This window comes from Monopterus albus, unplaced genomic scaffold (genome assembly GCF_001952655.1).
Source record: "Monopterus albus unplaced genomic scaffold, M_albus_1.0 scaffold342.1, whole genome shotgun sequence".
NCBI classification, from domain to species: Eukaryota; Metazoa; Chordata; class Actinopteri; order Synbranchiformes; family Synbranchidae; genus Monopterus; species Monopterus albus.
Genome location: NW_018128222.1, coordinates 727,218 through 738,981, shown reverse-complemented (window position 1 = coordinate 738,981; position 11,764 = coordinate 727,218). Strand labels below are relative to the sequence as shown.

The 11,764-nt window shown below is 43.9% G+C and overlaps 1 protein-coding gene and 1 long non-coding RNA gene across 2 annotated transcripts in view; one reads left to right on the top strand and one right to left on the bottom strand.

The window, feature by feature from the left end:
* The window catches only part of LOC109974655 (uncharacterized), an 11,871-nt gene extending 8,551 nt beyond the window's left edge, over window positions 1-3,320 (top strand). Inside the window, exons 2-3 of the long non-coding RNA XR_002277006.1 lie at window positions 2,838-3,011; window positions 3,234-3,320. This is a non-coding gene — a long non-coding RNA (uncharacterized LOC109974655). The remainder of the gene's footprint in view (window positions 1-2,837; window positions 3,012-3,233) is intronic.
* The window catches only part of LOC109974654 (myosin-10-like), a 56,439-nt gene continuing 46,132 nt past the window's right edge, over window positions 1,458-11,764 (bottom strand). Inside the window, exons 28-43 of the mRNA XM_020624972.1 lie at window positions 11,088-11,300; window positions 10,829-10,973; window positions 10,504-10,710; window positions 9,651-9,755; window positions 9,407-9,559; window positions 8,339-8,587; window positions 7,936-8,148; window positions 7,640-7,852; window positions 7,390-7,551; window positions 7,174-7,302; window positions 5,640-5,728; window positions 5,405-5,528; window positions 5,063-5,271; window positions 4,816-4,924; window positions 3,305-3,477; window positions 1,458-2,674 (exon numbers count right to left, since the gene is read on the bottom strand). Of these exons, the coding sequence (XP_020480628.1) occupies window positions 2,515-2,674; window positions 3,305-3,477; window positions 4,816-4,924; window positions 5,063-5,271; window positions 5,405-5,528; window positions 5,640-5,728; window positions 7,174-7,302; window positions 7,390-7,551; window positions 7,640-7,852; window positions 7,936-8,148; window positions 8,339-8,587; window positions 9,407-9,559; window positions 9,651-9,755; window positions 10,504-10,710; window positions 10,829-10,973; window positions 11,088-11,300 (2,653 nt within the window). The 3' untranslated portion in view covers window positions 1,458-2,514. The remainder of the gene's footprint in view (window positions 2,675-3,304; window positions 3,478-4,815; window positions 4,925-5,062; window positions 5,272-5,404; window positions 5,529-5,639; window positions 5,729-7,173; window positions 7,303-7,389; window positions 7,552-7,639; window positions 7,853-7,935; window positions 8,149-8,338; window positions 8,588-9,406; window positions 9,560-9,650; window positions 9,756-10,503; window positions 10,711-10,828; window positions 10,974-11,087; window positions 11,301-11,764) is intronic.

Sequence of the window (11,764 nt, the reverse complement as noted above, 5' to 3'; positions counted from 1 at the left end):
TTAGGACTGTTTCAGACCTTGTTTGATTTAAAGTAAAAACTGATGTTAGTTTGGTATAAAGTTTGAATATTCAATTAATATTAAACAAATTCATCATTATTCTCTTGGTTTAAAGTTTAGTGCAGAGGAAAGCCCCCCCCACCCCCCGCACCCCAACAGTTGAGGTTTAGTGGAGGACTGTTTCAAACCTTGTATTTGATTAAATTAAAAACCAAAAACAATTTGAAGTTTGAATAAAATGAATTTATTTTATAGATGTAAGGATTAAGACAATTTAAAGTTTAATTAAGACTTATGGTTTTAGACAAACTGTGCACCAGTTAGAAAAGGTGTTTTCTTGAAAGTGAATAATGGAACGAAGTGGTAGGGTTTAAACTGCATCAGTTAAAAAAGGGGTGTTCATAAAAATAAGTGGCAATTCTTTTTATTCCATATTTAAATTCTCCTTTAATCCTTGTCATTATTTATTTACATTTTATTCAAACTTTGAATTTTCTTTTAAACTTTACACCTATAAAATACTTAGTTTTTATTCAAACTTTAAACTGTTTCGGTTTCTACTTTAATCACCGGGGCTGAAACACCTGCTGGTCCCCAGTCAGTCCTATTCCCACGGGAAACCCTGATCATCGCAGAGCACTCGTCAGAACGTAGAGCACTAAAATCCACTGAAAAGTAACAGGTGTCAAATCTTTTAATTGGGGTTATAAAAATACCCAGGTGTGAAAAGAGGAGGCAATAAAACTATCACCCTTTGATCTGAGCATAAATCTGATGGGTGCCATAAATCATGGGGGTGTTGCCTAGCAACTGAGTTGGCAGACGTGGCCTGGTTCAGACTACATGTTTGTTTTTGTCTGTCACGACAGTCACTGTCAGAGTACACAGTTATAGAGGGGACGAGGGATATGACTGGTACTCGACAGATCACAGCCCGATGTTGTTCATGACTTGGTGGTGCTAAGCTGCTTCACTGTGTTAGCATTAGCTGCTTCACTGTGATATCCAATGAATATGGTTCACAAGAGCCACCTGTGCTCCTGTCGGCTTCATCGTACATGACGAAGAAAGATTCTGACATGATCATCTTTGTGTCAGGGCGTCGTGAGGCATCAGTTGACATTTACTATGACATACTATATGAGATGAAATGATCGCTAGTTGTCTGATCTTGTTTCTGATGCCCTACGTCTGTCATGTTGTGTTGTTATGGGGCTAAAATCGTGTCATAACGGATGTTGTGTGGGACTAAGATAATTTTACAAGAATGAAATGTTAATGCCAAGGTGTAATTAACTGTGGATTAATGCCTCTTAAACCTGTTAACTTTATTTTACATGCTCATCAGAACTGTACTAAACTAAAGTCTGAAAGTATAAAACTAACAGTGCTCGTGGTCAGTGCACGGTAGATCACTGCACTTTGACAATGGCATTAGTAATCTGTACTATACGTGTGGAAAACGAAGACAGTGAATGGGGCTCCATAGACTTTAATGCATTATAGAACTCAGACTATACATGATGATGATCAGTGTGCAATACAGAGCATTTCAAAATATGAATGACTGTATAGAAGAGCAGATATTTAAATACAGTCTGTCTATTGGATTTTTAAATCTTAACTCAAAAGTATAAAAGTTATCGATAAGAAAAGTCATAGCACCCATCTACAAAGAGTCCCGCACAGTTTGACATATCAATCGCCGTGGTAACACAAAAGCTGTAGGAAGACGTACAAACCAAAGAATCAACTTTCCACTAATTTGATATGCACATTTCTGAATATTTTAAGAAAATATCTTTATGAATATATGAACAGGATTATGTGGTTTTAAACAAGATTTGAGAGCAAAAGAGGCACAGAAGCAAAAGAAGGAGTTGCGGCGCTCTCACAGAGTCAGCACTGACCAGTCAAACACCAGAGAAACCAGTTAAAGCAACAGTTTGTAGCGCTGAGACAACAAGGCAGCTTAGTCACATTTCTATTTTTTATGCAAGCCAACAGTCCTGGCATAGGATGGGAAAAGTACTATCCAACTATCATAACTAAACGGATTCAGATGATATAATGTTTGTTGCAGACTGATGGGAAAAGTCAGAAGGTTGTTTGCTTTCATCATCCTTTCAGTACTGCGATGCTATTATTTTAGCATTTTAAACAGCTACATACTGGTCCAACAGAGGAGAATTATCATCCAGACAGATGAGTTCTGCCCAGTGAATGCACAAGACAAAGGTCAGCTCGTATCTAATGTGTGCACAGATTAGAGAGTTACTGAAGTGGTCTTGTTGCTTTGATACAGCCCAGCAAGCAGGACTAAGGCAGAGTAAGTGGGGTAATATTGAACGCCGGGGTCCAACTGCTGGTGTTGGTCAGATCATGCTGTGGGCGGCGTGGAGAGGGAAGATCTATCCAGATGGGCTGAAGGTGCTGATGTGGCCAGAGGGGCAAGCAGAGGGTCTGAGAGTTTGTATGTGGATGGGAGGCAAAGTCGAGGCTGCTTCTTCCCTTCTACTCTGGCTGGGGTTGGGGTGCTGGTGTCTCGTTGGCATTGTTGTCAGTGATCTTGTTTTCCAGCTCATCATCAGACAGGAGATCTAAGGAGGTTCCCTCGACCTGCAGCTGCCGTCTGCCTGAGCGGCTGGAGGAGAAGCTGATGGGGCCACCACGCCTGGAGGAGGGGTGGAGTTAGGGAGCGTGTTAGCAAAAGGAGACAATAAAATGATCCAATGAAATGGGATTTGAATGTTGCAATGCCAATTCTAAAATCCTGATATAAACATGTACATCCTGCTGTACTAACCCCCCCCCCACCCGACTCTGCTATTTTCTAGCCCTCTGTGGCCAGTGGAGGTCCAACCCAGGATGGGAGCAGACCTGTTGGACCCAAGAGACTGTGTTCTGTGCCACAGAACATCGGTTTGGGATGTTGGAGATGAAGGGCACTAAAAGCATCCACCGGACTAAAATTTGAAACGGATGTGACGTTCTTCCTGCATGATGTGCAAGTACGCATCATTAGCAAGCTAACATTAGCTTTTTAATTTTGTACATTTGTATTGAATTATTCTGGTTGTAATTTTCCAACTGGCACGTTTCCCTGGATTAGCAAATGAATTAATTTTGCTCAGTTTGCAAATTTCTGTTTAATATACAGGATCATATAACTCTCAAAGTACATTTTTGACTCAGTCTGAGCTCAGTGCTACGTACATTTCTCTTTAATGCAGCACCATGTTATTGGAAAGGGAAACAAAAGGATAAATTCTGAGAATCAGATCACAGATGCTTTCAGACGTACCTGAGGCGGTTCTTGAGTGTGTGGACCTCACGGCTCAGACCCTCACTGGCCTCCGTGGCGTCGTCCAGCTCTCTCTGCAGTTTCCTGCGTGACGCATTGGCTCTGGTGGCCTCCTCCTCAGCCTCCTCCAGCTGACGTTTCAGCTGCTTCATACGTGAGTTAGCCTTTTCCACCTTCACACAAATGTACAAGTTTGATCCGTTTACCTTTCTACAAAGGAGTATAAAGAGCATTTTGCAGCAGCCTTTAGCGATGGGTGTTAGCGTTGGATCCTGGCACTGATCTCCCACTGGAGTCATTTACATCAGATAAACACCAAGCGATTCTCAGAATCTTTCGATCTTAAATTTTTTCAAGGAGTGAGCAACACTACGGCAGCACGTTACATTCACCAAAGGGGAAAAAAAATGATCTTAAGCTGTAATTATTGATCTTTTCTCATAATTATGAGAACTTTTTCCTGTAATCCTGTGATAATGCTGGGGTTGGAATGCTGCCTGAAAATCACCAGGTTTTAATTCTTTAGTATCAAAGTCAGTGTAGTGATAGCCTACTTCCTTTTTCATGTTAAAGTTTCTGTCCACATGAGTGATGACTTAACATTTACTGCTTTGTCATAATTATGAGATCCAGAGATCAGGATCTTGTCATATGTTAGTGCTGCTACTTAAGAAGGAGGCGTTACAGGCTGCCTGTTTAATCATTTTATCCTAGATCCTATAGGCTTATAATGAATATGAGCTCAAGCATCTATTGCAATAGTTTTGCATAGTATTCTGGAAAATGTCACATTAAAAGTTCAATCATGTGAACAGATCAAACCTTTAAGCAACAACGAGTGTAATGTTGCTATAGATGTGAGTTACTGTGCGCTGCAGCCTGGATGCTGCTTTCAGCCCATATTGGTTTATGCTGTGAAATGCGAAGTATGCCACACTTGCTATTTATTGTCTGTTCATTTCTATGTGCTGTTGTATGTACTGACAAAATTACATTAATACCCAAGGAAATCTTAGAAACCCAATGTTTCTCATGCAGGTGTGAAGCTTTCCAACTCCTGCTCAGTACATGTAGCTGAGTGAGTTACACCAGACAGCAACTTTGAGGCCCGATTGTAGCTCAGTGTACAGTACTGACGCCGAATCGGGTATTAACAGTTCATTTTTGCTATGGACTATTGATTGTACTGACAACTATCACCGAACTACTTTGATACTAAAGAATTCACTAAAACCTTATTCTGCAGCGTTTCAAGTCCTGCATCATCTAATTAGAAGAAAAACAGCCTTGATAGAGGTCAACTTCTGAACAGTACATAACATTAGAGGCTGTTAAAGGACTTTTTCAATCAGGTTTCAGTAAATCACATGCAAAAACCTTTTCAAAGTAACATTACCACCTACAACTAGAACAGATATTTAAAGGCTTGTTTTTGAGGAAAGTAAAATGAATAGACTGAGACCTGCATTTGCCAGGATGCTGCTTGTAAAGAGCCAATCAGTGATACTCACTTGTTCTTTAAACTGGTCGGCGTGGCGGCGCTCGTCCTCCACCTGCATGCACACTTCCTTCAGCTTCTTCTCGGTTCTTCTCACAATCTTGTTGGCTGCTGCTCGCTCCCTTCACCAGAGAAGGATGGAGTGTTACATGTGATCCCATAGCTGTTTTGTCTAGAAGTCGGTTCTTATTCTATATTTTAACCTTGTTTAGGATTTTTTTAACTGTTTAAGCGAGATGACTGTCGGATTAGTTTCTCACTTTGCTTCCTGCTCCAGCTGTTCCTCCAGCTGTGCTATCTTGGCCTCCAGCGCAGTGATGGAGGCCTTGAACCTGTTCTTCACAGACCCCTCCAGCTCACCCAGCTTGGCCCGAAGCTCCTTGTTCTGACGCTCCAGTTGCTGGCGAGCGTTTTCGCTCTTCTGGGCTGTGCTGCGCTCTGCACTCAGCTCTGTAGTCAGGGTGTCCACCTGATGGGAAGGACGACAACAGCAAGGGGGTGGTGGCAGATGGTAAGAAAATAAACTCTAGTTCTGTGCTGTACACCAGCAGAGAGAGTCCCACTGATCAGGGCTAGTATCGTTACAACTCTAGTTTCCATACCTGCATGGTCGTCTTTCTGAAGCGGTCGTTCAGCAGCTCCGTGTTGCCCTGTTCTTCCTCCAGCTCCTCCTCCAGCTGGGCAATACGAGCCTCCAGCCTCCTCTTCTCATCCATCAGAGCCGACCTGACAAACAGTCAGACAAACGTCACTGTTGTCAAAATGTAACGGCAGGTCCCGGCTGAAAGCAGCTACATAGACATGAATGTGATGCCTTTGCTGATAGAAACGACTGACTTTCCAGAGGTGCTGTTGGAGATTTCATCTTGCAGCTCGTCCCGTTCCTGCTCTGCATGGCGCCGGCCCCTCTCAGACGCTGCCAGGTCCTACAGAGAAGGGTCAAAGGTGAAAGACAGGTGATCAGCACTTCAGCTCATGTTGAGAGGGACCCTTCCATGCAGTGTCACAGGTCAAGTATATAGTGAACCTATCAAAAAACCAATCGACCATAAATCAGCTTCGAACAATACTAGGGCTGTCGCGATCTGATAATACGTATCGCTGTCGGCACCAATCAGCCAAACACTGCATCAGCCAGAATAAAGCAGATCAAACTCTGATCCTTATTTAGGACTACAGTCCTGTATTGCTATGTTTCCACTATCAGAACCTAAAGAGCGATACATCCCCTACTTCCCTTAACTATCACAAAGCGTTGACGCCGACCGTCCTGCATTGTTTTTCCATTCTATTTTCTCTGTCGGGCACTGTTTAGAAGAGGGAGGGGCTGCTCCTCCAGTCAGCTGTGTTTACACATGGTGCTTGTAATGTTAATGCTTAAGGTGTGAAGATGTGGACATTTAACCAATAACTGGCGACTGTGCTGCACGCACAGACCCAACAAGACTACAGTATATAATGTCCGAGCCGACACAGTTGAGTTTGTACAGTATTTTCTCCCCTTATCATTAAACAAAGCAGACCTTTGAGTGCTCCAGCCTCGAGCTTGACCTACGTGTCCAAATCCAACCCTGTCCCGGACATAATTTCTAAATTTCCGTCCAAACCCAGCCTGAATCCTCAGGTAACCGACAGGTCCTGTCAGGCTCTGTTCGAGTATCCACACTTGTGTCTGCACTGCTTGCATGTCAGCTGGCTCTCACATGTAGCTGTGTCTCTTTTTAGCTTCAGATCTGTTTTTCTGGAGCTGCGTTCTCCACAGAATCCACCAGAACACATGGTCTGTCGTCTGTTGCATCAATCCTACTGAACATGGCAGCTGTTTAAAGTGGGTGCAGTGTTTCTTTTTTTTGTTGTTTTTTGCTGCGTTTACCCTGGGGTTGGATATACTACACATACTGCCTATTGTCTCTCGGAGCTTGTAAACTACAGGTACACCTGTGGGTTTTTGTACACCAAGCACTTCCTATGTGCAAGTGAACACATGCCCGGTATAGACACGAGCGCGAGTCTCCTGCAATGTGCACACAAGATGTTTAATGCTGCACAGACTATGACTTCAGTGTAGAGATGTTTTATGCTTTGGTCCGGTGGTGCTACTGATCCAGCATTTGGATCCAAAAATGTGTGAAAAATCCAGTGTGCTAGATTAGTTTCAGTTTCAACCTGTCAGATGGATGAATGAATGAACATTTACTGTAGGTAACTATAAGTATTGGATCGTATCGGTAGATGCTTAATATGAAAAGAATCGGATCAAATCAGGGCCAGAAAACCTGAACCGGGACATCCCTGTGCAACATAACCATCACCATAACCAGTCTGAACACAGTCTAGTTTGTGAAGACTGGCACGTCCCACTGCTCTGTACCTCGTGTAGCTGTACAATCTCAGCCTCCAGACTCTTGAGTTTCTTTTCATTTTCCTTAGAAATGGCAAAAATATCATCTCTGGAGGCTCGGGCGTCCTCCAGCTCTCTCTGATAGTCCTTCATCTGGGCCTGGAGAAGACAACGTGTTAGTCAGCGGCTGCTTTCTGAGGGACTGGTATGACTGGAGAATAATTTATGAGCTGGAGCTGATTCTACCTGTAACTTGCGCAGCTGCTTGATGGCTTCATCTCGAGCTTTGTTGGCTCCTTCTATGTGGCCCTCTATATCCTTCAAATCCATCTCCAGTTTCTTCTTTGTGGCTACAGCCAGGGCTCTCTGTTTCCTCTCGTCCTCCAGCTCTGCCTCCATCTCCCGCACCTGGAAGCAGGAGCCAGTAAATCCTTAGTGTAAGAGAGTAAACTCTTGTTAAACTGTTGCCATTCAGTGTTGAAACATTATTATGCACCTGCTTGACCAGTGCCCTCTTCTTCTCATCGTTCTGGTCGTCCCGACCCTGGAGATCTCTCTCGTACTGGGCCTTCATGGCCTGCATGTTGACCTCCAGACGCAGCTTGGCATCTTCTGTGGCCTGCAGCTCGTCCTCCAGCTCCTCCAGCTGAGTCTTCATCTCCTCCAGCTGCTGCTCCAGAGTTCGCTTGGACTTCTCCAGCTCGTGGACCTGACAGGGTTGAGATCAACAGAGGGAGACTGGTGAGACCACTACTCTACTGTCATATGTGCCTGTTTGGTCCCAACACTCACGTTCTTGCCCACATCATCCTTTGAGCTCATCAGATCTTCCATTTCAGCACGGAGCTGCTTGTTAATCCTCTCCAGCTCCTCTTTGGCCTCCAGCGCCTCGTCCAGAGCTCTGGTCATGGACAGAGCTTTGGTGTCCTTCTCTCTGGCCTCAGCTTCTGCACGGTCGCGCTCTTCAGCGTACCGAGCCGAGATGCTCTTCTCCTCAGCCAGCATCTACACGGGAGAAAGTCATATTTCAGACTGGCATTTTAGGAAGATTACATTTGTGACTCCTAAAATCTGTCTCAACTGTAAAACTAAAGGATTAAATGGACGTGTTTAAAACATATCCCAGACAGACTTACAAACTCGCCCCATCTGAAATCATTTTCTATAAAAATCGAGCAGGATCACGTTTTCTCACCTGATCAAACTTCTTCTGTTTCTTCTCCAGGTTGGAGACGACCTGTCTCTGGTGATCCAGGTCCACAGTGAGATCGTCCAGCTCCTGCTGCAGACGAGTCTTTGTCTTCTCCATCTTTTCGAAGGCGCCGCTCTTCTCCTCCAGACGCTGGCTGGCCATCTCCAGGTCCTTCTGCAGCTTCTTCTTCGCCTCCTCTAGCCCCTCTATTGTTCCAACATCATCGTCCAGCTTCTTCTTACTGTCAGACAGCTACAAACAGAAAACGCAACATATTAACCTCAAGTATTAAGTCTAGCACACATGTGGACACTGCTCTTTAAATATCTTGGTCAAATATTATATTATATTATGGGCTGACAGTTTATTACAACAAAAATGAGCAAACTAATTTTTGAGGGTTGAAGTCTGACACATCTGGCATGAACCTTTTAACTTCTCCCCTTTACGGTTTTAATTTGTTTGTTTCCTCTCACATCTGGTTATGTTGAACTGTAATGGGAGTGCTTCTTTTTCTGTTGTACCTTCACATCACATTATTGTGACTGTGCCATTCTTAGTTTGGCTAAGTTATACCATGCCAGTGTATCCCGAACCTGAGTTGGACTCATTCTTGTGGCCATCTGAAAATGAACATACTTATTACTGTTACATGCTCAAAACAAACATAGTAGCCATTATACTTGGCGTGCTGTCGGCTACGAGACAAATGGATAATGGCTGTGCACATACGGTGACCTGTTGCAGAGAGATAGGACCACCACATCTAATTAGGCGAAAAGATCACGATGATATGAAAATAGACCAAACAGCCTGTTGATTGCGGTGTTTTTTTTTCAAAGTAGTGCGGCCACGTGCATCATTGAGCCAAAGTGTAAACAAATGTTTTATTAGAATAAACTAGGTCTAATTTATTGATATGAACGACAGGGACTCTCATGGCTCTAGCCTATACATGCATCCACAGCCATATTCTTGCTAGGCAACGGTTAGCGAAGACAATATTGTCCTATTTTTGAATCTGAGAACTTTACGTCCTGTGTTCACTGCACCAGGATCTACCTGTCCTACCTGAACCTGCAGGGTCAACATCTGTTTCTCCAGATTCTTGCGCGCCTCTTCATCCTCCTCCTGCTGCTCCTGCAGAGTGTTCTTCTCCTCTTCCAGCTGGCGGATTCGACTGCTGAGGTTTAGTTTCTGACGCGTCTCTTCCTGGAGCAGCTCCTGCAGGATAATGAATGTTTGTCTACTTAGTCTAACCCAAGGCCTTCGTTAGATGTGAGCTGGCGGTTAATGCTCAGATGCTGTACGTCACCTGTGTGTCTTGTAGTTGGCTCTCTAGTCCAGCAACATCTTTGGCTGTCTTGATCCCCTTCCTCTCTGCATCCTCCAGCATGGAGGACACGTTGTCCAACTCGCTCTGTACGGAGACATTACAATCATTTAAGTCAAATGATTTCTAAAACATTTGTCAAATTATCTGTTTGCTTGTACTTTTATCTGGTTTCATCAAGAATCTATAACAATCAAATATCCACTCTCTCCCAAACACCTGTACCAAAGTGCTGCAGTCCCAGCAGATTGTCAGTCACTGGTCATTATATTTGTTCAAACTGCTCCAGTCACAAATAAACTATCTTTTCTCTGATGTGTGAAGTGTGCTGTTGTACCAAAGCAGTTTTCTTCACTTTTGAATTTGTCAGTGTTTTGTGTAAAGCTTTTGTTTTGCATGTTAGTAAGAAGAAAACTGTCTACTGCAAATATAACTGAAGAATTTGCAAATGAAAATATACAGGTACAGAGGACACAAGGTATGGTGGTTGTATTTTCTGTTACAAAAACAAAGTGTGTACAGACAAGCTTCGGCTTTCATGTCAAATTCTGGAAAATCGTTTGTCTGGGCCAAAACAAACCAGAACGAACATATGTTCTGGGGTTTTGCTCCATGTTCTCCATGCTTCACGGGGGTGGGGACGAGGTGGGCCAGAAGAACGATGCTGTGAAGCCACAGACTTTGACATGAAAGCTTAAGTTTGTTGTAAATGTTCAGTGGTTAAACATTTGTTTTCCCTCATCGTTGCCAGTCTCAACTTAAGAATACAGGATTTACATGATCCTATTCATCACAGAGACACAGACACTGCATTAAATCAAACATTGACACTTACCTGCAGCTTGTGTGTGCGCTCGGCCAGCTCCCCCTTGGCCTTCTCACCCTCCGTGACCCTGGCCATGAATTCCTGCAGCTGAGCCTCCAGTTTCTTCCTCTTGTGTTCGGACTCTGTCTTGGCCTGCTGCAGGCTCTTGACCTCGCTGGCCAGCTCCTTGTTGGCGCTCTCCTGGCTCTGCTTGGTCTTCTCCAGGTTCGCCTTGAACTGAACATAGTCAGCAACAAACGCTAGTGTTGTGACATGCTAAAGTTTAGCCCCCTTGTTTCTTGTGGATTGCTCAAAATTGTGATATATCAGACTAGGCTGTGAAAGACTGCGTTACCCTCTTGGCCTGTTCCAGCTGCTCAGACAGTTCCTCCAAGACTGTGGCGTGCCTCTGTCGCATCTCCTGGATCTGAGCCTCGTGGTTTTTAGTCTCCTCCTCAATGGCTTTCTTCAGCTCTGCAACCTCCTGTTCACGCTTGGTCCTACAGTGAACACGTGCACACACACACACACAAAGTCTCAACCTTCTGGCTTCTGCCAAATACTGTCAATGGTAGAGGTGTAACACAAGTGACAGTAAAATGGCGAGTAAGAACCTAAGCTCCTGCTGGGCAGCGGTTGTATCAAGGGTGTCCTCCAGCTCAGTCTTCAGGGCCTCCAGCTCCTCACTCAAGTCCCTCTTGAGTTTCTCAGCCTTGTTTCTGGCCTGCTTCTCTGACTCGAGGTCCTCCTGCAGCTCCAACAGCTGGGCCTGCAGCTCCCTCACCTGTTTCAGGGCGTTGTTCTTCTGGCTCACCTCATCTTCGCCCCTGTTAAACATCGAGAACTCTAAAGAACATGCAGCAAAACCTCAAAGTGGACACAATGTAGTGACCGTGATGAAAAGGTTGTGGAAAAAATAGGAGTTCTTCACACTAAAAATATTTCTTTGAGCATTAATTCTCAATTTACAGAAACACCTAATCCCTTTTTAATGCATTTTATCCCTGCAGAACAGTGATGTAAGTATTCCAGTCTCCAGAATGCGCTCTGATGTACAGAGATGGAAAGTAATTAAGTGCATTTGCTCAAGTACTGTACAGTTTTGATGTATTTATACTAGGGCTGTCAAAGTTGGCACGATAATGAGTTAAAGCAAATTCCTTCTAACTGCAAAAATTTCTGATGTGTGATTAATGTATACACATTCTCAGCCCGCCCTGTAGTTTGGGAAATCACGAAGCGATGCAGCAGCAGAAGTGAAGTAAAGTAAAGAAAAGGATCTTTTGAATGC